At 37.7% G+C, this 21,697-nt stretch overlaps 1 protein-coding gene across 6 annotated transcripts in view; it reads left to right on the plus strand.

Annotated features, from left to right (window-relative positions):
- The window catches only part of LOC147017658 (uncharacterized), a 158,427-nt gene that overhangs the window by 94,937 nt on the left and 41,793 nt on the right, over positions 1–21,697 (plus strand). For 5 of the 6 annotated variants that reach the window (XR_015049575.1, XR_015049574.1, XR_015049573.1 and 2 more), the window contains one exon: positions 1,371–1,534. Coding sequence is in view for 1 of the 6 variants with exons in the window: in XM_085847404.1 (XP_085703530.1) it covers positions 1,371–1,534 (164 nt within the window). In the remaining 5 variants the exon portion in view is untranslated. Of the gene's footprint in view, positions 1–1,370; positions 1,535–21,697 lie in introns of those variants that run through there. The other variant, XR_015049578.1, reaches the window with a different exon arrangement.

A 21,697-nucleotide genomic window follows, 5' to 3' on the forward strand; every position in this document is an offset into this window, starting at 1 on the left:
ACCCCCCTCGTTATACCCCCGTCAGCGAAGCGACGGGTTGTATTTGCTCGTAATAATAATAATAATAATAATAATAATAATAATAATAATAATGACAAACAGGCCTTTTTGGGTCTCATTTTTCTTGTTCATTGATGATGTCCTAAAGTTTAATGAGTGTTATTGGATGTGGAATTTTCTGCAGATGACTGGTAGGTAATTAATAGGTTTTTAAGTTCTTTCTTGGTAGATTTTTGTTGTTGTTGTTGTTGATGATTTATGTTGTATTGAGCCATTGGAGGGTTCGGGCCATCCTTACATAAGAAGTCTACTGACATCGATAAAGAGCTCATACTGCTCATGTAATCTTCATTTAATTAATTTATTTATCTGCTTGCAGAATGCAGGCACAATCCATTTACACATACATTACGTACCTTGGATGTCTCTGTCTTTCACAGACAGCAACTAGGCCAAAAGTGCATTTTAACTTTAATATCTTCTTTCCCGTTTGAAATTCAGCCCCTGAACGACATAATTGATGCCCAAACCAGGTGCATGTGTGGCAGATGCCCCATTGGTCATGATCTTTGGAGTAAGTGCTGGTGTGACAGGTTCATTGCTCTGAACAGTTAATGTGTCATCTATAAATATAATCTTACAAAGGATGGGTTAGTAGCTCAACTTTTCAAGAAATAAACTCCAAAATGATGATGAGCAGTGACCCAGAAACACATCCATGGATGGATTCCTTTCCCAGGGAGGTGGTGGGGGAGCGTGGGGAGGGGTGGCATTACCTCAAAAGGCTTGTAAAGGCTGATTGAGACCATGGCTATCAGTGTGGCAGCTGACTATCAATTTAGCAGTGACATCAATTTTTCCTCCAAATGTACAACTGTTGATATGCTTCCCCACTTTCTGTTCTTTTTTTAGCTTTCTCTGAGCCTCTACTTTTGTATATGGCAATCACTGTCAATTTGCTGCCATTACATGGTCACACTACCCCCATTTCGGGGAAGAAAGGTTAAAGAGCAAGAAGAACCATTCTTTTCTAGTCTTCAGATGCACAGGGATGCCGAAGCAGTTTTTTTTTTGGCTTATGGGACACAATCCTAGATGGGTCGCCACTCCGATACTCAAATAGCTCATTCTTACCAGTTAGCTGCTACTCGTTTTGGAAACTTCGGAAGGATGACAGGCTGAGTCAAACCAACTGATGTTATTTTAATGGCATTACAGGGGCTCAAACTCAGGACCCTGAGATATTAAGCCAGCCACCTTAACCGTTAAGCTAACACCAGGCTTTCAGCGATGTAATTTTCCGTCATACATCCATTTTCACATTGTCGGTTTTTGTTTTGTTTTTCTTATTTGTGGTTCTGTGGCCATAGCGCTGGAGCGGACACTCATGCATACCTTGGAGATCCTTGATTTGTACCTTATGACTCCACTGCCCGGAGAACCCGGTGAAGGTCCATCAAAACGTTCGTTTCTTGATGGAAACCATCTCACACTGGCGGACTGCACACTGCTACCCAAGCTGCATGTTATCAGGGTGAGAACACGTTTGCCTGTTTGAAGTGTGATGTATGTACTTGAACCGGAAGTGTATTAATGAGAAGTGTTTCACTCTCAGGTCTAAGGGGTGGAATACGTATTTGATCATTGATTGACTTTTCAGTATGAATTGGTATCATTATGTCCATGTTGTTATGACCACCACCACCACCAAAAGGGGACGAAGGTTATGTTTTCACCCCTGTTTGTCTCTGTGCAGGATAGTAGTAGATTAATGGGGTTTCTGAGACATCCATGCAAATGAATGGGGAAAATTATGAATTGAATCCCGAAACAGGAGACTGATTCCTCCCCCCACCCATACAAATGTATAGGGAGAACTCTCTGACTCGAGACCCATCAGGACAAAAAGAGGAGAATGGTTTTCTGCCATACAAGCTCATGTTAAATTGAGACTGTCTCAGAGCCCAAAAAACCTCATACAAATTAATAGTGGAAGCTTTCTTGCTCAAGACCCATCAGGTCAAAAGAGGAGAATGATTTTCTCTCCCCCCTCTGACTTAGTCCATGGGGTCAAAAGAAGAGATCGATCTCTGCCCCATTACTTACTCCATTCAAAGAGTGAGCCAATGAATCCTTGTCCATGTTCTACTTCAGGAAATAAATTAAATTTCTTATTACATTCATCACCATCGAGTATGTTCACAAATATTATTTTGGAACTTAGTTCTTGGTCTAAATATCTTTGTTGAGCAGAGATAAAATGATAAACTTCTCTTAATGTTCTTGTTTGACCACCTCCTGAGCCACATATCATTTTGAGATTATAGTAAATTGTTTTTTCATTGTTTAATTGATAACCATCAAAGTTTTCAGTCCATTCAAGGATATTTATTATTTTCTTTACATCCTCTAACTTGTTTGTAATTAAATTTATCCACTTATTTGTTTTATCTACTTTTACCCCGGTTATTTCTTCAATAAGACTTATTTGATATTTCTCACATTCTTTATGTTTCCCATTTAAATACCAAGGTTGATTACATCTCCACTCTTTGGTTTGGTTATTTCTTGGTTCTATCATTTATAAATCAGTAAAAGATGTTAGTAGTTCCTCAGCACTTATACTTATAACCATAAGGGAGACTATTAATTCCATTCTCTAAAATATATCTTTTAACATCAAAAGCTCCTAATGCTTTCATATTGTTGCGGATTCGCGCCCGCCGGCGTGCGGGCGGCCACATAACTCGAATCGCGGCACGTCGCCCACCGGACGGACAATCCCGTCGTGACCCTCTCGGACTAACGCCGGGAACCAGTCACGGGTGGGCCTTTCGGCCTCACCACGATCGTGCCAATCGGCCCCCCGCGTGGGATAGGGTTGTTCGCCAAATTCGACCTACCTAAGTACCCACACGGAGGGTAGACCGGGCGATCGCACCTCGCCGCAGGTCGACTTCGGACACGGGCCACTTTAAGCGACCCGTTCCGTACTATCGGGATAACCGAGCGGTGTTATCGTCAACCTCGACGGTTCCGATTAATTATCGGGCGTATTTTAGCCCACGACCAACCCTTTACGTGAAGTAAGATGGAGATTCAATTAGAGAAAAGACGAAGCGAAACGGGAGAAACAGTTCAACATAAAGCACACTTATTCCGCGGCAAACGGAAAGCACACATATACAATTACCACAATATTGCACCAAAAGCAAATGTAACAAAAGAAGAAACAACAATTACGCACCAAAAGCAATTGCAACAAAAGAAACACAATGCAGATCTACTACCGACTACGCGAGCACACGGCAACACTTACACAGTTTTACTTCACAGACGGCGCCGACAACACATATACTCCAAAGCAAAAGAAAAAGGAAGAGGCCACCCTCAACTACAAGGGGGCAGACGTGGCCTGGGGCCGCGAGACCGGGCAGAGCCTACCCGTCTTGGCTGCTGCGCTGCTGCTGCCACGCTTCGCCGCCGCCACAACGCGCCCAAGCCCGAAACAGAAACTCTTCTCTCTGTCGCTGCCACACCTCTCCAACTCTCCCGATCCGCTCCGCGCTCGGCGCTTTCAATCTCGTTCCGCCGCTCTCGTCATGACCGTCCCAGGGAGCTCGCCGCCAGAGAGCCAGAGCGTGCGCGATCCAGCAAGCGTGCGCAATGCAGAGCCAAGAGAGAGACAAAAAAACCTCAGCGTACGCACACACTAGAGCCTGCGCCTCCTCCTTATATCTCGAGCTCCGCCTTGGCTGCTGCGCTGCTGCTGCCACGCTTCGCCGCCGCCCCTTCTTCCAGCAAGCGCAGGAAACTTCCAGAAGAACGGTGTTTTTTCTCCTGGATCGGGGCCTTTCTTTTGCCTTTTCCAGAGCTTTTTGTTCCTCTCGCAGGGTTATTCGTTGGGAGGAGGGGGTGAGGCCGTCGTCCATTCTCCCTCGATGAATGCCAGGCTTCTGGCAACCATGTGCTGAGATGGAAATGCGATGGCGGTTGTGGTTGAGGCGGTTGTGATGGTGGTGTGATTGGGCGGTTTTGGTTAAAGTGGTTGTTGTGAAAGCGGTTGTGGAGAAGGTGGATGTTGTGAAGGCGTTTCTGGAGAAGGTGGCTGTGGTTGTCGAGATGCGGTTGGTGGTGGTTGTGGTGGTAGTAATGGCGGTTGGTCCAAAATAAAGATAGTAAAAGAAAAACGGCTATCTTGAAGGGTCACAGCCGAATGAATGACATTATTCCCTCTAAACAACGGGTTTGGGCTAACTACACATATACTTACAGAGATATCTCACCTACGGGACCTGAATGGTGGTTTGCGAATTTCGTCAACCACAACAATATTTATTTCTTCTGTATATAATTGATGTTTATAACTTCTTATTTTATTCATTTTTCGATAATCTTCCTTCTTTAAGATTAAACAGTTGTAATAATGTTTAAAGTTTATTGTTTCATTAACCTCCGCCATCGAAGATGGATGGAGGTTACTGTTTTCACCCCTTTCTGTTTGTTTGTTTGTTTGTTTGTGAACAGTATTACGGAAAAACTCCTCGACGGATTTCGACTAAACTTGGTGGGGGGGGGGGGGTTAGGTCTGGTCCAAGGATCATGCCATTAGATTTTGGACTTGGTCCAAAATCCAATATGGCCGCTATGGCGGCCAATTTGAAAAAATATTTGAATTTTTATTTTTTTTGCATTTCTACATGTTTTAAGTGATTTCCAACCCCCCCCCCCCCCGCCCAAAAAAAAATTGTTAGAAAAAAAAATATTTTGCAAATTTTTTTTCAACAAAATTTCGATTTTTTTTTTTTCATTTCTACATGTTTTAAGTGATTTCCAACCCCCTCCCCCCAAAAAAAAAATTGCTGGAGAAAATTTTGCAAATTTTTTTTCAACAAAATTTCGATTGTTTTTTTTTGCATTTCTACATATTAAAAGGGATTTCCAACAAAAAAACATGCCAAAATTATAATTGCAGCTGATTTTGGAACTTCAGGTGGATATACCCACGTAAAATCAATTTCTGTCTCAAGGAATCTAGTTATGACGAATGAATTGAGTATGTAAAAGTTAAAAGTAAAAGGGAAAGTTGCAAACTATAACTCTGTGAGCACTGTTGACGTCAAATTGAATGAATAGGATATCAGGTTCACTGAGTGACCTAGCAGTATTGGCGGCGGAGGTTTTGCACTCTACCGAGTGCTCCCCCTCTAGTTTCTTATTTTTTTCTTTATTTCCTTTAACTTCTTTTTACACCTTTCAATATTATTGTCAATATATGTAAAAGCATAAGCCTTTGATCTCAATCGTATAAATTCACTCATAACCTTCCCACCCAATTCATCTTTAAACTTACCAATAACCTTTTCGTTATTTGATGAAAACAACACAACACCAGGTTTATAATTACTTGTATCGTATATATCAATATTATCAATCATATCCTCATATACATCTCCAGTCTTTATTTCTAATATAAAACTATCTGTATCGATATATAACAATGACACATTATCCTTATACTTTAATTTTAAATTATTATAGTAATAGTCAGACATAAACAACTTTGACAAATCAAGAATGGATGTTCCTATATAAATAGGTTTATCCATTTCAATACTCTCTTTTTCTCAAATGAATAGCACAAAAGTTCTCTGAAAATACCTCCACCCGTTCAAAACTTGGTTTGTGAATTAACTTTGAAGCCTGTTTCCAAGATGTAGCAAGTCTTATGTTTTCTCGATTCCTAACATTTTCCATAGTCTTTCCAAATACAGCATTATTCATTAATTTATAAAAGTCCTTCTCAAAATCTGTTTCTGCGTTTTCTCTACTTTTTGTATTTAAATCAAATCCTTTAACCAATGACTTTGTTTGAATTTCAAAATCCTATGAATTTTCCACACTCTAAACCCAGCAGATAAATATTGTCTCAAGTTCCTTTGATGTAAACATAACTTTATCATTTAATGTCGTAAGTAGTTTTTCTGAAGATTTACCCTTTATATTAAATGACTGTTGGTAATCACTTAACCATTCTTTTCTTGGACTTTCTTTATCGGAGGCATAGGGTAGGTCTTTGTTTATTATGAAGTTCTTCAGGGTATTTTAAATCAACCTCAAAATAATATCTAACTTCAGCCTCATCCAATTCTTTTTGAGAGGAGATAACAATATCAAGTAAAACCTTTTCATAATGTTTTTCTTTAACCCATTTAAGTTTCCCATAAGGTAAAGATTGAGACATGGCCCACCCATACAAATTGTTAGCATCATAATACATCAGGTAAGAGTTGTCCTCATTCTTATTACTAGTGCGGGCCTGCAGGAGCGGGTCCGTAGGTTCGTGCCCGTAGGTGCGTGCCCATAGGTGCGGACCCGTAGGAATTGTGACGCCCCCCTCTCTCTCGCCCCCTCTCTCCCCCCCCCTCTCTCGCACATCCTCTCTCCCCTCTCTTGAATTGTGAAGCCCCCCTCTCTCTCTCGCCCCCCCCAAAAAGCAAAAGCATTAATTGTGACGTCATTAGTGATGTCATAGCACCGTGTCTTGTCATTGGTTGACAGATTAATGGCCGTAACTTGGGAACCGCTCGTCCGATTAATATCAAACCTTGAAAAGGCTCATACTCAGGTCCCCAGCGTCGATTGCAACGTCATACCAAACGAAGAAGAAGAATTGACATCAATCGTGCAAAAATAAATAAATAAATGTGACGTCATTCGTGACGTCATAGCACCGTGTCTTGTCATTGGTCAACATATAAATGGCCGTAACTTGGGAACTGCTCGTCCGATTAATATCAAACCTCGAAAAGGCACATCCGCGGGTCCCCAGCAATATTCCTGGCAAGTTTCAATCAGATCGAACCGGCAGTCGTCGAGAAACGGCGGTCGCATACAGACAGACAGACACACACACAGAGATTGCTGGAATTATAGATAGATTATTAACAAACCAGTAAAAATTACTTGTGATAACCTCCCAAATTCACAGGGCATTCCTCCTTCAACCAGTGACAGTTTCTGCTGTTGGAAAGAGAAGGGTGAGTTATAATGTTTGATGCATGCTTCTTAGTATTTATAAACATTATATATTGTACTGTATGATGGTTATATGTACTACCGCATAAGAGGCCCAGCTAACGCAGGCGCTCTGAGCAGGGGGTTTGAAGAACCCCCGTGAATGACCCAAACAATGTTTGAATTCAATCGACACTGTGGTAAATTACCATTTTACGATCCTCTCTCGCCCCCTCTCTCTCACCCCCCCTCTCGCCCCCACTCTCGCTCCTCTCTCACCCTTCTCTCTGTAAATATATTCACAAATGTCCACCAAGCACAACAATTAATTCAAACCTTGGGAAAAAAACAGCTTTCAAATCCCTGGGAAACACTTGGGAAACTGATGAAGAACGATATCAAACCTGAAAAGGCACATAATCAGGTCCCCAGCGTCGATTGTGACATCATACCAAACGAAGAAGAAGAATTGTGACGTCAATCGTGAAAAAAAATAAATAATAATAATAAATAAACATTAATTGTGACGTCATAGCACCGTGTCTTGTCATTGGTTGACAGATAAATGGCCGTAACTTGAGAACCGCTTATCCGATTAATATCAAACATTGAAAAGGCACATCCGTGGGTCCCCAGCAATATTCCTGGCAAGTTTCAATCAGATCGGACCGTCACTCGTGCAAAAAAAAAATTATAAATAAATATATAAACATTAATTGTGACGTCATTCGTGATGTCATAGCACCGCATCTTGTCATTGGTTGACAGATAAATGGCCGTAACTTGGGAACCGCTGATCCGATTAATATCAAACCTTGAAAAGGCACATCTGTGGGTCCCCAGCAATATTCCTGGCAAGTTTCAATCAGATCGGACCGTCAATCGTGCAAAAAATAAATAAATAAGTATTAATTGTGATGTCATTCATGACGTCATAGCACCATGTCTTGTCATTGGTCGACAGATAAATGGCCGTAACTTGGGAACCGCTCATCCGATTAACATTAAACCTTGAAAAGGCACATTCGCGGGGCCCCGACAATATTCCTGGCAAGTTTCAATCCGATCGGACCAGTGGTCGTTGAGAAACGGTGGTCTCACACACACACACACACACACACACACACACACACACACACACACACACACACACACACACAGATTGCTGGAATTATAGATAGATTAGTACGGGCCCGTAGGTGCGTAAACGATGACTGGATTGGGGCATTATTTCAATTAGATTAGACCAACCGTATCATAAATGGCCATAACTTGGGAAACATACTCAGGTCCCCAGCGTCAATTGTGAAGTTATATCAAACGAAGAAGAATTGTGTTGTCCTGTCATTGGTCGACAGATAAATGGCCGTAACTTGGGAACCGCTCATCCGATTCATATCAAACCTTGAAAAGCACATCCGTGGGGCCCCGGCAATATTCCTGACAAGTTTCAGTCAGATTGGACCGTCGATCGTGCAAAAAAAATAAAAATAAGTAAATAAACATGAATTGTGACATCATTCGTGTTGTCATAGCACCGTGTCTTATAAATGGCCGTAACTTGGGAACCGCTTGTCCGATTGATATCAGACCTCGAAAAGGCACAGGAAGATATTTGTTATTTGCCTTAGCATATCTCTTGGAACAGACTTGAGATATTCCTCCTTTTTTAGCCTTCTCTATCATTAAAAGCATATCTATATCACTGATTAATTCCAAATTTTTTTATTTTTATTTTTAACATAGCACTCCAAGCCAAACCCGGGGCTGTGTAATAGTGAGCGGGGTCTAATCCATAAGAATTTTTATTATGACAGACTGTTCTAAAAGTTTCAAACACATCACTTAATAACAGTACATCAGTTTTAAGATATAAATCATGATTCTTGATATTCCCCAAGATTCTTTATACTAAACTTCTCCCAAACCTTTTTAGCCTGTGTATAATCTTCATCAGAAATATGAGTATTATTCAACTTACCATAGAAAATTTCCCTTGAAGGAAGTTATGTTTCTTTAAACCTTTCAAATGAATCCATATAGTCTTACGGATATATTCCCTTTTGTGATAGATCAATCTCTTCTTGATTTGAGAAATATGATTTAAGAATCGGGAAGTTTTTAATATTTGATGCTAACTCAGATAATGAATCTCCCATAAACTTTAATGTGTCAAGAAATCTGATATGGGTTATGGGGATGTATAAATGGTTTTTGTGAATGAGATGTATTTTTGATCTGTGTTTGGAATGGCGAAAATATTTCCGAATGTCTTTGAAAGTTCATTTATAAATAGATGTGTGTCATCGTGAGCGTTGTTGTGAAGAAAGACAGGAATAAAATTTGGAGGCTTGTAATTAAGATTACAATTGGAATGAGCTGGACCTCTATATTTACCAGTAAGATCACAGTGATCCCTAACCTTGTTGTCTCCCTTAATTTTCTCCTCACAAATATGACATTTATTGTTCTTTCTAAATTCCTTTTCCTCTTCATTTGTTAATGACGTTGGTTTGTAGGTTTTCACCATTATTTCTCTTCGTCTTATACAATCTTTTTCCAATCGTCTTACAAACTCCTCTGAGGCATCTTCCCCTCTATAAAGTTCTAACTTGTTGTATTCATCACCAACAGATGATTTGATATAACAGAAACCACAAGGGGTATGTTTTTGGTATATATTTGTGTATGATTTATTTGGATTTGGAGAAACAGTGTCTATCTTTTCAAGGATTCTTTCAAAATCACCATATATCACAAACAGATGTTTAATACATTTGTAAAAATCTTTGAATGATATGCTTGAACCTGCTTTTGGTAAAATGATTACAGTTGATTTATGATTTCTACAATATTTCGAATGTTGATTTAATCGTTCTTTTGTGTGAAAGGAGTTGAGACATGTCTTACAAGGATACGTTTTACATTTTCTCTTATATATTTGTGATTTGGTTAATCTTGAGAAATTTTTGATGAAAGCATAATGTGATTTTTCCTCTGAAGTAAAGTGGAGAAGGTCAATGTGTGTTTCATCATTTTTATAGTTGTTTGAAATTTTTAATATCTGAACTTTGTTTATATCCGTTAATCCATACACATTAACAGGTAGATTAATCATTTTCTCAAATTTAGGAATATCTCTCAATGACATTAGAAACTTTAAATCTTTAACATTTAATGCATTCTCATATTTCTTATAATGTTTGACCCTTTCAGGATTCCATTGTGGAGGATGTAAGTGAGCAAGAACAGACCATAGAAAACATTTATTATTTTTGTTTTGAATATTAACTACCACTTTCTTAAGTTTTAACTTTTTTGGAAGATCAATATAAAAAGAAGCTTGAAGAGGATCTGATTTTAAGATGTGTATATCTAAAAAGATTATTTTTGTGATAGTAAATCCACTACCTACTACAGTGCTATCAACATCTTGTTCTTGTCTCTGGAGATCATCGTAAACATCACATCTTACAAAATCTTGAAATGATAAGATAAAGTGAGGGTTTGTCCTCATTTCGGGAGTAGTTTCATCACCTTGTCTTACCATATTCAATTTTACTCCCATATAAAACTTAAAAGTTTTAATTTCACTTGATGTGTTTTTAATTATAGTTTCAATACTTTGTTTAACCATATCAACGGCTTCCATGATTGAAGATGGTCCAGGGTCTTGAAAACGAAACAATCTTATTTTTATATGCCCTTTAAATGCCCCATCAATGTTTTCAATGGAGAATTTAGCTTCCCTTTCTTCATTGTTCTTGTGTTTGTGTGATTGAAGGTGTTAATTATAAAAAAAAAATTAAGAATATTATTATCACATTGATCACAATGTTTTATTTATTGGTCAAGTGGAGATATTTGTTTGAAAAGATTGAATGTGTGTTTGTTGATTTGAAGGTGTTTTTTATAATATTTATATTCGTGATTAAAAACATCGCAGTACGTTGTATTCACCATATTTAGAGAATAAAACTTTGCTTATACTAAAAAAATTTTGATGAAAATTTCGTTTAATTTATAGGTGAATCTGTGCTTAAAACCATTTTATCCTCCAACTTTTTTCACTTAATTAATACAATGTTTCAAGACACAAAAGACAAGTTTCAATCAATCGCTTCGTTTGTTAAAGATACTGAGAAATATGTCAAGGATGTAAAATTGAACAAAGATAAATATAACAACTATTGGATAAAAACAATTATGGTGAAAATATGAGTTCTTCAATTTCCTTCAGTGGAAGGGCTTTTAGTATGTCGAGTATATAACAGCTGGAAGAACATCAATTAAAGTATCTCTAACAAAAGTTTCTCCTCTCCTTCTGGTAATGTATTCAAAACTAGAAAAAGCAATGAAACAAGAAAAAGTATCAAAAAATAAAAACCTTATGGATGAAACTTCAGAAAGAAAAGATAAGACCATCTGTAATATGCAAGAAGAAATTTGTATTTTTTTCAACAACCCTAAAGATGTAAATTCTGATGACATAAAGGATGTTAATATATCAGGTGAAATGACATTTCATTCAATCGTAGTTAAGGATCATTTTAAAATTACCTTTAATATAAAAAATGTAGTAGTTGAATCTGTTAATAAAAAAAAGTATATACATATCGATGGTAATTTTTTTTCTACTCATTAAATATGAGACAATATTTAACTAAAGATTTTGAAGATTATGATAGTGATTATGATACCGAGAGTTTGTGTTCAAACGACAGTTATGATACTGAGAGTTTGTGTTCAAAAGATAGTTATGAAAGTAGTTTTATAGATGATTGTGAAAGTACCGAAGATGAATTTTAGTAAAAGTAACGTTTTACTTTATAAATATGCTAGATTTTTGAGCCTCTTGAATTCCCTGATTCTCCATATGACAAATTTTGAGAATTGTCCTGCGTGTGAAAGACGGGGATTAAACACAGAGCCAAAAGCCTATAAACAATGTATATTCTGTGATTATCTTCTAATTAATGATAATAAAAAATTTAAAAAGGAAAATAATTCCTTTAGATTTTTAAAATTTTTAAAATAATAAAAAAATTTATTAAAAATAAAAATTTTTTTTAAATAATCATTTTAAAATTACCTTTAATATAAAAAATGTCGTTGAATCTGATAATGAAAAAAAGTATATCGATATCGATGGTAATATACAACTGAAAGTATAGATGAATTTCAGTTTAAGTAAAGTTTTACTTTATAAATATGCTAGACTTTCCTGATTCTCCATATGACAAATTTGAGAATTGTCCTGCGTGTGAAAGACGGGGATTAAACACAGAGTCAAAAGCCTATAAACAATGTATATTCTGTGATTATCCTCGAATTAATGATAAAAAAATATAAAAAGGAAAATAATTATTTTAGATTGACACCAAAAATGAATTACTTTACAAGATTGATTAGAGAAATCAATGTATAGTATGAGGGTGATAACACACCGTTCCTTACAAGGGAAGAAACTGAACATATGAGAGAATTGTTCAAAGGATTGTTATATATTATTCACGATTGTCATTTTCAGGGAAATATCAACACGAGATATTGCATAAATAAAACAATGGATTATCTTGAAATTAAACCCAAACTTTGGTTAAAATATCGTGTTTCTAAAAAAGCCAATAATAAATTAAATAACCTGTTTTCCAAATATATAAGTGAATGATTTTTTTACCCATTTGGGAAAATAAGATAAAATTTAACAATCATAAAAATCTTCCAAATTCATTAAGATGTCTCATAGTTGGTTCAAGCGGATGTGGAAAAACCTGCTTACTTTTAAAGATACTCCTGACTCCCAACTTTTTAGACTATGATAATTTAATAATTTTCACAAAGTCGAGTTTTCAACCTGAGTATCAACTACTCTCACAAGGTTTTAATGCTGGTCTTCAAAAAGAAGATATAATCGGTTTATTTAAACTTCAAAACAATCTAAATGATTATAACTAAAGATATAATACAACTATTTTGTGATACACAGAGATATAAAAAGAAATCAAAACCGATAACTTGTATTCTTTGAGATAAAACAGATGATATACCGTCTCCCCAAGATTTGGATAAATCAAAATAGAACCTCGTTATCTTTGATGATTGTGTTAATGAGAGAAACCAAACGGTAATGGACAGCATCTACACAAGAGGGAGACATTCTTGTAATTGTATTTATCTTAGTCAATCATACTTTCAACTTCCTTGTCATTCCATCAGAAACAATGCTAATACTTTTATTTTATTCAAGTTAAATTCAAAAGATATAAACAATTTTTGGAGAAACAATTCTACATTATGCAGGAAAAAAGAATTTGGGGATTACATGAAGCACACGACTGAAAAATATAAATATATTGTTGTGAAACAAGATGAGATATTAAGGGATATATATTTTTTGTCATACAAACAATTACATATATCAATGACAACTATTTTTATAAATCTTGTGGGTAAATCTGCTTCTGGAAAAAACTTTCAAAAATCAAGGTTCTTGTATAGTACAAATGAGAATATTGTAAATTTACTTTTAAAACACCCCGTAATACGCACTGTATCAACAACAACTAGAGCAATAAGACCTGGAGAAGTAAAAGGTGAAGCTTATCACCATATTTCAGTGGAGGAACATATGCAATTGAGGAATGAAGGTCAAATATTTGAGGAGGTTTCCCTTGGTGCAACAAAATATTCACATTGTAAGAGTGAGTTAAAGAAACTAAAATCTGGTGGTCTTGGGATATTAGAAACTAATCCAGAATGAACGAGACAAATTATTAAACATCTGAGCGGGGTGAAGATTTTATCATTCAGTTTTGATGTTGATGAAGAAACTCAACGCAAACGTATGAAAAGCAGAGATGCAAGTATTAGTGAAGAAGAAATTACAACTCATAATATTAATGTTAATAAAGAATTTGATGGATTATTAGAAAAGGATTTATTTGAACACATCAACTTGGATGATGAAGAAAAGGAAAATTTCCCTGTTGATCTTTACAATTCATTAAATGATATTTTCCAATAAATAAATGGATGCGAAAGAAAGAGCAAGAAGATTTAACGTTTATCAAGAGTTGATTTCAAAAGTTGTAAAGCAACAGGAAGACATAAAGAAGAAACGCAGACAGAAACTAACGGGCAAAGAAGCATTTGAAAGAAAACAAGAGAAATTTTTTAAACCACTTTTAAAAACTTCCCAAGAAAAAATTGAAGATGTTTCCACAGTTCCCACAAAATAATATACTCCTAAAAAAACTTCAAATGTTAAAAGATTTCAGTCAAATTACGGAGGAAGAATTAGAGCATATGGGAGAATTAGAATATGATGATGAAGGATTATTTCAACAACTGGAAGGGATTAATCACCCCCCCCCCCCGATTATATTGTGAATGCTCTTCAAAACAATGAATATTCCAGCGGAATCAAAAACCAAAGCAGGACTCATTCCAACAGAACAACCAGCAATATTTCATCTTGTTCAAGAAAAGGTATTGATATTTAATGATGAATTAAGGTTCTTGAGGCCTGCTCAACCCCCTGTTAAACTAACTCCGAGATTAATGTTTCTTCTCACAAAAGATGGAAGACAACTGTGAGGGATGAATCAAAGTCTTTCGATAAACCATTGGATAAGAAAAATAATGATGATAGAGCATATATTGATCTGCTCGACAGTCTTAATTATAGGGTTAGTCTTTCTGGTAAAAGTAGGAAAAATGAGAAGGAGAAACACATTATTCAGGCTTTAAGTGTCCTTGGTTCAGGTGTTACTTTTCTTCCAAATGACCCATCGCAATTAGTTAATAGACTTATTGTTGTAAGGTAGAAAGAAGGCTAGAAATAACAATGGTTTAAATGAAGCATCAGCCATTTTAGACCAGTTGATGAACATGAAAATAATTAATAAATCTCAATATAAAGACATTTTATCTCATATTAAATAAGATGAGAAGCACAATCCTTAGTTTTAATTTCACAACAAGCGACCACACATCTTCATTCCCATACCCACTTCAACTTGACACAACAAAAGAATATGAGGCGTCTTTATTGTCCATGGAAACTTATAATACCTTATTTAATATTACCGAGAAAAATGGCAAGTTTAGTTATAATCTGGGAAGTAGATATAAAACGATAACAGTCTCACTGTGATAACAGCATGTGTGATTTCTCAAATATCTTCTGAAATTGTTCGTCTGATGAAAGAACAGGGTGATGAACCCAAAAATATTGTTATAGATATTCAAAAACATACTTCAAAATCAACGATTCAACTTAAAAATAAGTATAAGGTTGATTTCACAATTGATAATTCATTTATAGAGTTATTGGGATTCTCCTCAAAAAAGATTGAAACTAATGCGACGTTTTACAGTGATAATGTCATTCAAATATCCTCAGGAATAAATTCGGTATTAATTCACTGTGATTTGATTGATGGTGCATTTAATGATGGAATAAGAACAAATACAATATTTTCATTCAGCGCATACTCAACCCCAATTGGTTATAAATTCAATATGGAACCCCAAAATTTGGTTTATCTCTATGCGTCAGGAAAAACCATACACAGAGTAAATTTTAGGATAACTGACCAAGATAATCGTATGATTTCTTTTCATGGAGAAGTTATATCCATCATAATTCACCTACGTGAAGTTTTCCAAAAAATAAATAGGATGGTTATTGTGAGGAAACACGAGTTGGGAAAATATAAAATAATTACAGGGGATGGGATGTTCCTTTCCCCATACTGCAAGGGTGAAGGTATGTATCTTGGTGGAGGATACTATAAACCTCAGAGACAAAGGGGTGTCGGACATCAATTTAGAGGAGATGGGATAATTGATACTCTAATGGGTATCGGTTCAACTATTCTTAAACATAAAGACCTAATTGGTTCAACTGCTTCTGCTGTGGGAAATGTAGCAGGTGCTATAAAGAGTATAAAAGATGCCCAAAAGGAATCTCATAAATTACAAGCAATAAAAGAAATTAATAAAGGCAAAACTCAGTTGTCTCCCCAAGAATGACAGAAAATAATTAAAATACTTGGGTCAGGGTTTGAAAAGTTTTAACATCTTTTTTTCCATAATAAATACAAGTATGGAAGCAATTGATAGTATCTATGATTTGGATGATACTATTATCATCTCAAACTCCACTAAAAAAGAAGATTACTTCAAGGTAAATGCAATGACTGGAACAGACTGGAATGCAAATGGTACAAATAGTTTTGAAATAAATAATCAACAAACTTATTTGAATCTATCCGAAAGTTTCTTGATGTGTAAATTTACATTCACTAAGGCTGAGAATAACACAAACGCTACACTCGTCAATGATTTCTTCTGGAAAATGTTTGATAGTGTTCGTTTGTACATTGGAACACAAGAAGTTGAAGCGGTTGATTATGTCTCTGCTGTATCTGAAATGATGAAATTTACACTATATTCATTCAGTGATAGAATGGGAAAGGGGGCTGTCGAAGGTTTTATTCCTGTTATGTCAACGGGAACAACCACAGACCCTGGATATATTCAAAGAAAGGAGCGTATAATGATGATGCAAAAGCAGTTAATAGTTTTACTGTGGCAGTTCCTCTTAAAGGTATATTTGGATTTTGTGATCATTATAAAGTTCTGTATGGTCTTAAAATTGGATTTAAACTCCAAAGGAATGATGATGAAAAAAGATTACTTTTTGGTATTGGTAATGCTTTTGATGATCAGAATAAATTTGTAATTGATGAAATGAGTTGGTATATGAGTGAATATACTCCTAATCTTAAAACAGAAGAGATGTTGAATGGAAGACTTAACTCAAAGAAACCACTCAATGTATCATAACTTAAAAGAAGATGTCAACACGTTAAACTAAACCAAACCACTTACACGTGGAATTTGGGTGTTCTGGAAGGAAAGCCACGATATCTGTGGATCATTTTTTGAAAAAAATAAAATGGTGATACAGCTACTGATAAGAATAATGCATTGAGTGATAATGTAATGCGAAGGTGAAACAACTTCATGTTTCTCAAGATGGAACATTTTATCCACGAGATAGATTGGAAATTAATTGGGAAAAATGATCTTGCTTAAGCAAACAAGTCTTACCAAAAGGTGTGTGAAAGTTATGGAAATGAAGAACCTATTTTGGATATGACAGCATTTAAAAGTTTGTATACAATCTATGCACTTGACCTGAGTGCTCAAAAGGAAACTATAAAGTCGAATTGAGTGGATACTTCCCTATACATAAGAAGAGGAGAGAGTGAAGAAGTTGATACATATTGTTTGCTTTCGGAAGAAACAGAATTACAGATTAATACAGATAATTGTGTTATGATTAGTCTCACGTAATTTTTGGTTAAATAAATGAGTGGCAAAGTACCAACTGGGGTATATGTTCATCAAATCAACCTTCATAAACAATCACCTTGTGTTCAAAATCAAAAACCTTGTACGATTAATGTTAATACAATTCAGAGAAAAGGAGAAGTAAGAATTGATGTTTTGCTCACAAGAGAACAGGTTAAAATCTTGAACGATACTGGCTCACTTAAAATTAAAATGACAAAACCAATGTTGAAAAAATATTCAATAAGAGACGAGTGGAGGAATTCTCCCATTTCTAATTCCTCCATTTGCTGGTTTAAGTGCAGCTGGAGCATTGACGGGTGGTATTTCAACAGCGGTGAAAACTACCAGCGAAAGGAAGGCTCAACTCCGGGCTCAAAAATAATTGGAAAGACATAACAAAGAGTTGGAGAAACAAATTAGTGGAAGTGGTGTAATTGTAGATTTTACTGAAAAACTTGAAAGTCTGCTTGATAAAGCGAGATTGTTAGTTGGAGATATGCTTTCTTCTATCGCACAAGCAGGTGTAAAATTAACTAAAAGGGGTAATGGATTATATCTTTCTTATAAATAAATGCGCATTGATGAGTGGTTTAAATAATATGGAAAGAATACATCAAATTTACAACTTGTCAAATATTGTAAGAAATTAAAAATTCATAATGTGGTTATTTGTATGAGAGATGAATTAACAAACATGCCCAAACATACAAAGAATATTATTATGAACTTTGAAGATAATAATGGGAACGGTTCTCATTGGGTTTGTATTTTTAATCATCAAGACAAATATTATTTTGATACTTTTGGTCTTCCACCACCTGTTGAAGTCATAAAATTCTTACAGAATGGTGTTTATCAAACATTTCAAGTCCAAGAATTAAATTCCAAGTGTTGTGGTCAATTCTGTCTATATGTGTTATTTCAACTCAACAAAAATAAAATTTTTAATGACATTATTTTTAATCTAATATAAATGACATGTTGGTCAAGATGGTTCGACCTTTGGTGTATCCCAAGAACTGGATATTGATTTATCAAATTATTACACAAAGGCACAGGCTGAACGATAGAAATATAGAATAACAAAAAATATTAATATGAAAAATGCTTATAAATTAATAAACTATCCAAGCCCGACTGACTTGGTGAGATTAAGCGATTTATCACAATATATATATATATATATATATATATATATATATATATATATATATATATATATATATATATATATATATATATATATATATATATATATATATCCTTAAATAAAACGACCGTGTATTCCAAAGATACAGAAGTGTTGATTTTATCTCCAGGTCATACAGAATTCACAGTTCCAATTAAAATAAATAATTATAAAGAAGGGCGTATCGTTTGTATGAGAATAGAACACTGGGGTATGATATGAATAATTTAAGGTATAATTGGTCATTTAAAATTGACCTAGAAGACCTGGAACAATTAAATCAGTCTCATAAGGAAGAATATTATCCACTTGGTATAGAGAATGAGTTTTGTGGAAGCCCGATTAGTAAACAACAAAGAAAAGAATTTAATAAGGGTAAATATAATAATGGTTTTGCCCTAGTTTTTATCATGAAAACAGAAAAAAACAGGGTTACATATAATAAGTGAGGAAATCCAAAATGATTTTACTATGGGAAGATGGGGAGGTGGTTCATGTCATAATATTGTTGCGGATTCGCGCCCGCCGGCGTGCGGACGGCCACGTAACTCGAATCGCGGCACGTCGCCCACCGGACGGACAATCCATGCGTGACCCTCTCGGACTAACGCCGGGAACCAGTCACGGGTGGACCTTTCGGTCTCACCACGATCGTGCCAATCGGCCCCCGCGTGGGATAGGGTTGCTCGCCAAATTCGACCTACCTAAGTACCCACACGGAGGGTAGACCGGGCGATCGCACCTCGCCGCAGGTCGACTTCGGACACGGGCCACTTTAAGCGACCCGTTCCGTACTATCGGGATAACCGAGCGGTGTTATTCGTCGGCCTCGATGGTTCGATTAATTATCGGGCGTTTTAGCCCACGACCAACCCTTTACGTGAAGCAAGATGGAGATTCAATGAAAGAAAAGACGAAGCGAAGCGGGAAAACAGTTCAACAATAAGCACATTTATTTCGCGATGAACGGAAAGCACACATATACAATTCCACCAAAAGCACATGTAAAAGAAGAAGACAATGCAATATTACACAAAAAGCAAATGCAACAAAGCAGATCTAACCGACTACCGGGCACACGGCAACACTTATACAATTTTACTTCACAGACGGCGCCGACAACACATATTCCCAAAGCAAAAGAAAAGAGAACCACCCTCCAGGATGAGGCGGGCCTGGGGCCGAGACCGTGTCGGGCCTACCCGTCTGATGATGAGACGCGGAGCGGCGGTGTTGCCTCAACTCCGCGGGCCTCGCGGACAGTGTCTGGTAGGGGGTGGGAAGGGGTTGCTGATGCACTATCCCTTTGTCGCACTATCTCAGCGCAGGGGGAAACAGGAGGGGGTTGCTGATGCTCGGGGAAAGGAGGATATAACCCTGTCTCGGGTCCCGCGGCGAGCGTCTCCTCCTCCACCTCGGTCGCGTTGCTGGCCTCTCCCTGTGCCGCTCCCGGCACCGACACGATCACCCCCTCGTCCGCCTTCGCCGCCGTCACCTCTCCACAGCTCCGTCCTCTTCACTCCGACTAGTACCACTTCTTTCCAGCTCCACTGACTACTCTCTATTGAATTCCGCACACTCCACTCTCAACTTCCAACTGAACTCTTCCTCCCTTGTCTGACGAACGCAGTCGTTTTTATAAGCCCCGTGGCTTCGCTCTTTTACCCTTGACCCTCTGCCTCCGACCCTTCACCTCTCTTGCTGGCTCCCCATTGGCCCAAGGAAAAGTGGGCGTGAATGCTTTTTGATCCATGAATTTGCATATAGCGACTGCCCTCCAACGCCCTGGAGGCGGGGCCAAATCGCCCCTCGCTCACCGATTGGACGGAACAAAAGTGGGCGTGAGTCGTTTTTGATCCGTTTTTCTGCGGAAAGTCCGTGATGTTTTTGAACACGCTGCTCGGTGCGCGCCCCGCACGAGTCCAGCATCGGTGCCCACGAGTGGCGCGAGATGACGGTGATGCGATGGTGGCGCGTTGTGACGGTAAAGGTCGTGGCGGTTGTGGTGAAGCGGCGTTGTGGTTGGTGGTTGTTGTTGTGAAGCGGCGTTGTGGTTGGTGGTTGTTGTTGTGATGGCTGTTGAGACGTGGTTGGTGGTGGTTGTGTGATGGCTGTTGAGACGTGGTTGGTGGTGGTAATAATGGCGGCTGGTCCAAAATAAAGATAGTAAAAGAAAAACGGCTATCCTGAAGAGTCGCAGCCCGCATGAATGACATTTATTCCCTCTAGACAACGGGTTTGGGCCTAACTACACATATACTTACCGAGATATCTCACCTAAGGGACCTGAATGGTGGTTTGTGAATTTCGTCAACCACAACACTACCCCCTCCCCTTTTTACAGACTCGTCCCGAGTCGTCAAATTTTCGTGTGCCATCATGTGTAGTTTTCCCCTAGTACATTTTACCTACGGATCCCTGAGTGCGACATTCATGGTATTCGTGTCCCCAAAATAAATAACCTGAGAGCTGCGTAACTACCTAAACAAACTCACTCACACGGACGACTTAAATAAAATTGCCGGCGCTAAGACAGACATGCCGGGGGCGCACTCATATTTACAGTACATCTTCACCTTAACTTACAAATTTTACACTAAACCATGGCCCAGGATCAATGAACTCTGCAAAAAGAAAGCAGTTAGCAGGAAGCCAGGCTGCCCGCATGCAGTCTCTGGCTCAAACAATGCAGGTGACAGGGAACGTGGCCGGCTGCTCACACGCAGTCCAAGGCCTAACCTTTTGAACTGAACGCAGTGAACCACTACGGTGCATGGGCTGCACAAACGTAGTCTCCGTGCCAGCTCAAGTGGCACACGCAATGAACACAACGGATGGATGGATGAATGGATGGACGCAAACACGGTGCACGGGCCACCACTGCAGGCCCGTGTTGTAGCTGCCAACAGGGCAGTTCTTGCAGCTTGCAAACTGTTGCCTTGATCCTGGCGCACATGGCAATGAACAGGGGGGGGGGGGCAAAGCAAAAATTGAATGGGGCTGGCGAACAGGGGCAGTGGGCATGGCATGGCAAAGGCAGCAGGCAAACACAGCCCGCAGAAGAAGGCCGCTGCAGGCAAACACAGCCGGCAGATGAACTGGCCGGCACAGGCCTTGAAGAAA

Source organism: Eptatretus burgeri, chromosome 11 (assembly GCF_056783735.1).
Source record: "Eptatretus burgeri isolate ZD-2024b chromosome 11, Ebu_testis_v1, whole genome shotgun sequence".
NCBI lineage: Eukaryota > Metazoa > Chordata > Myxini > Myxiniformes > Myxinidae > Eptatretus > Eptatretus burgeri.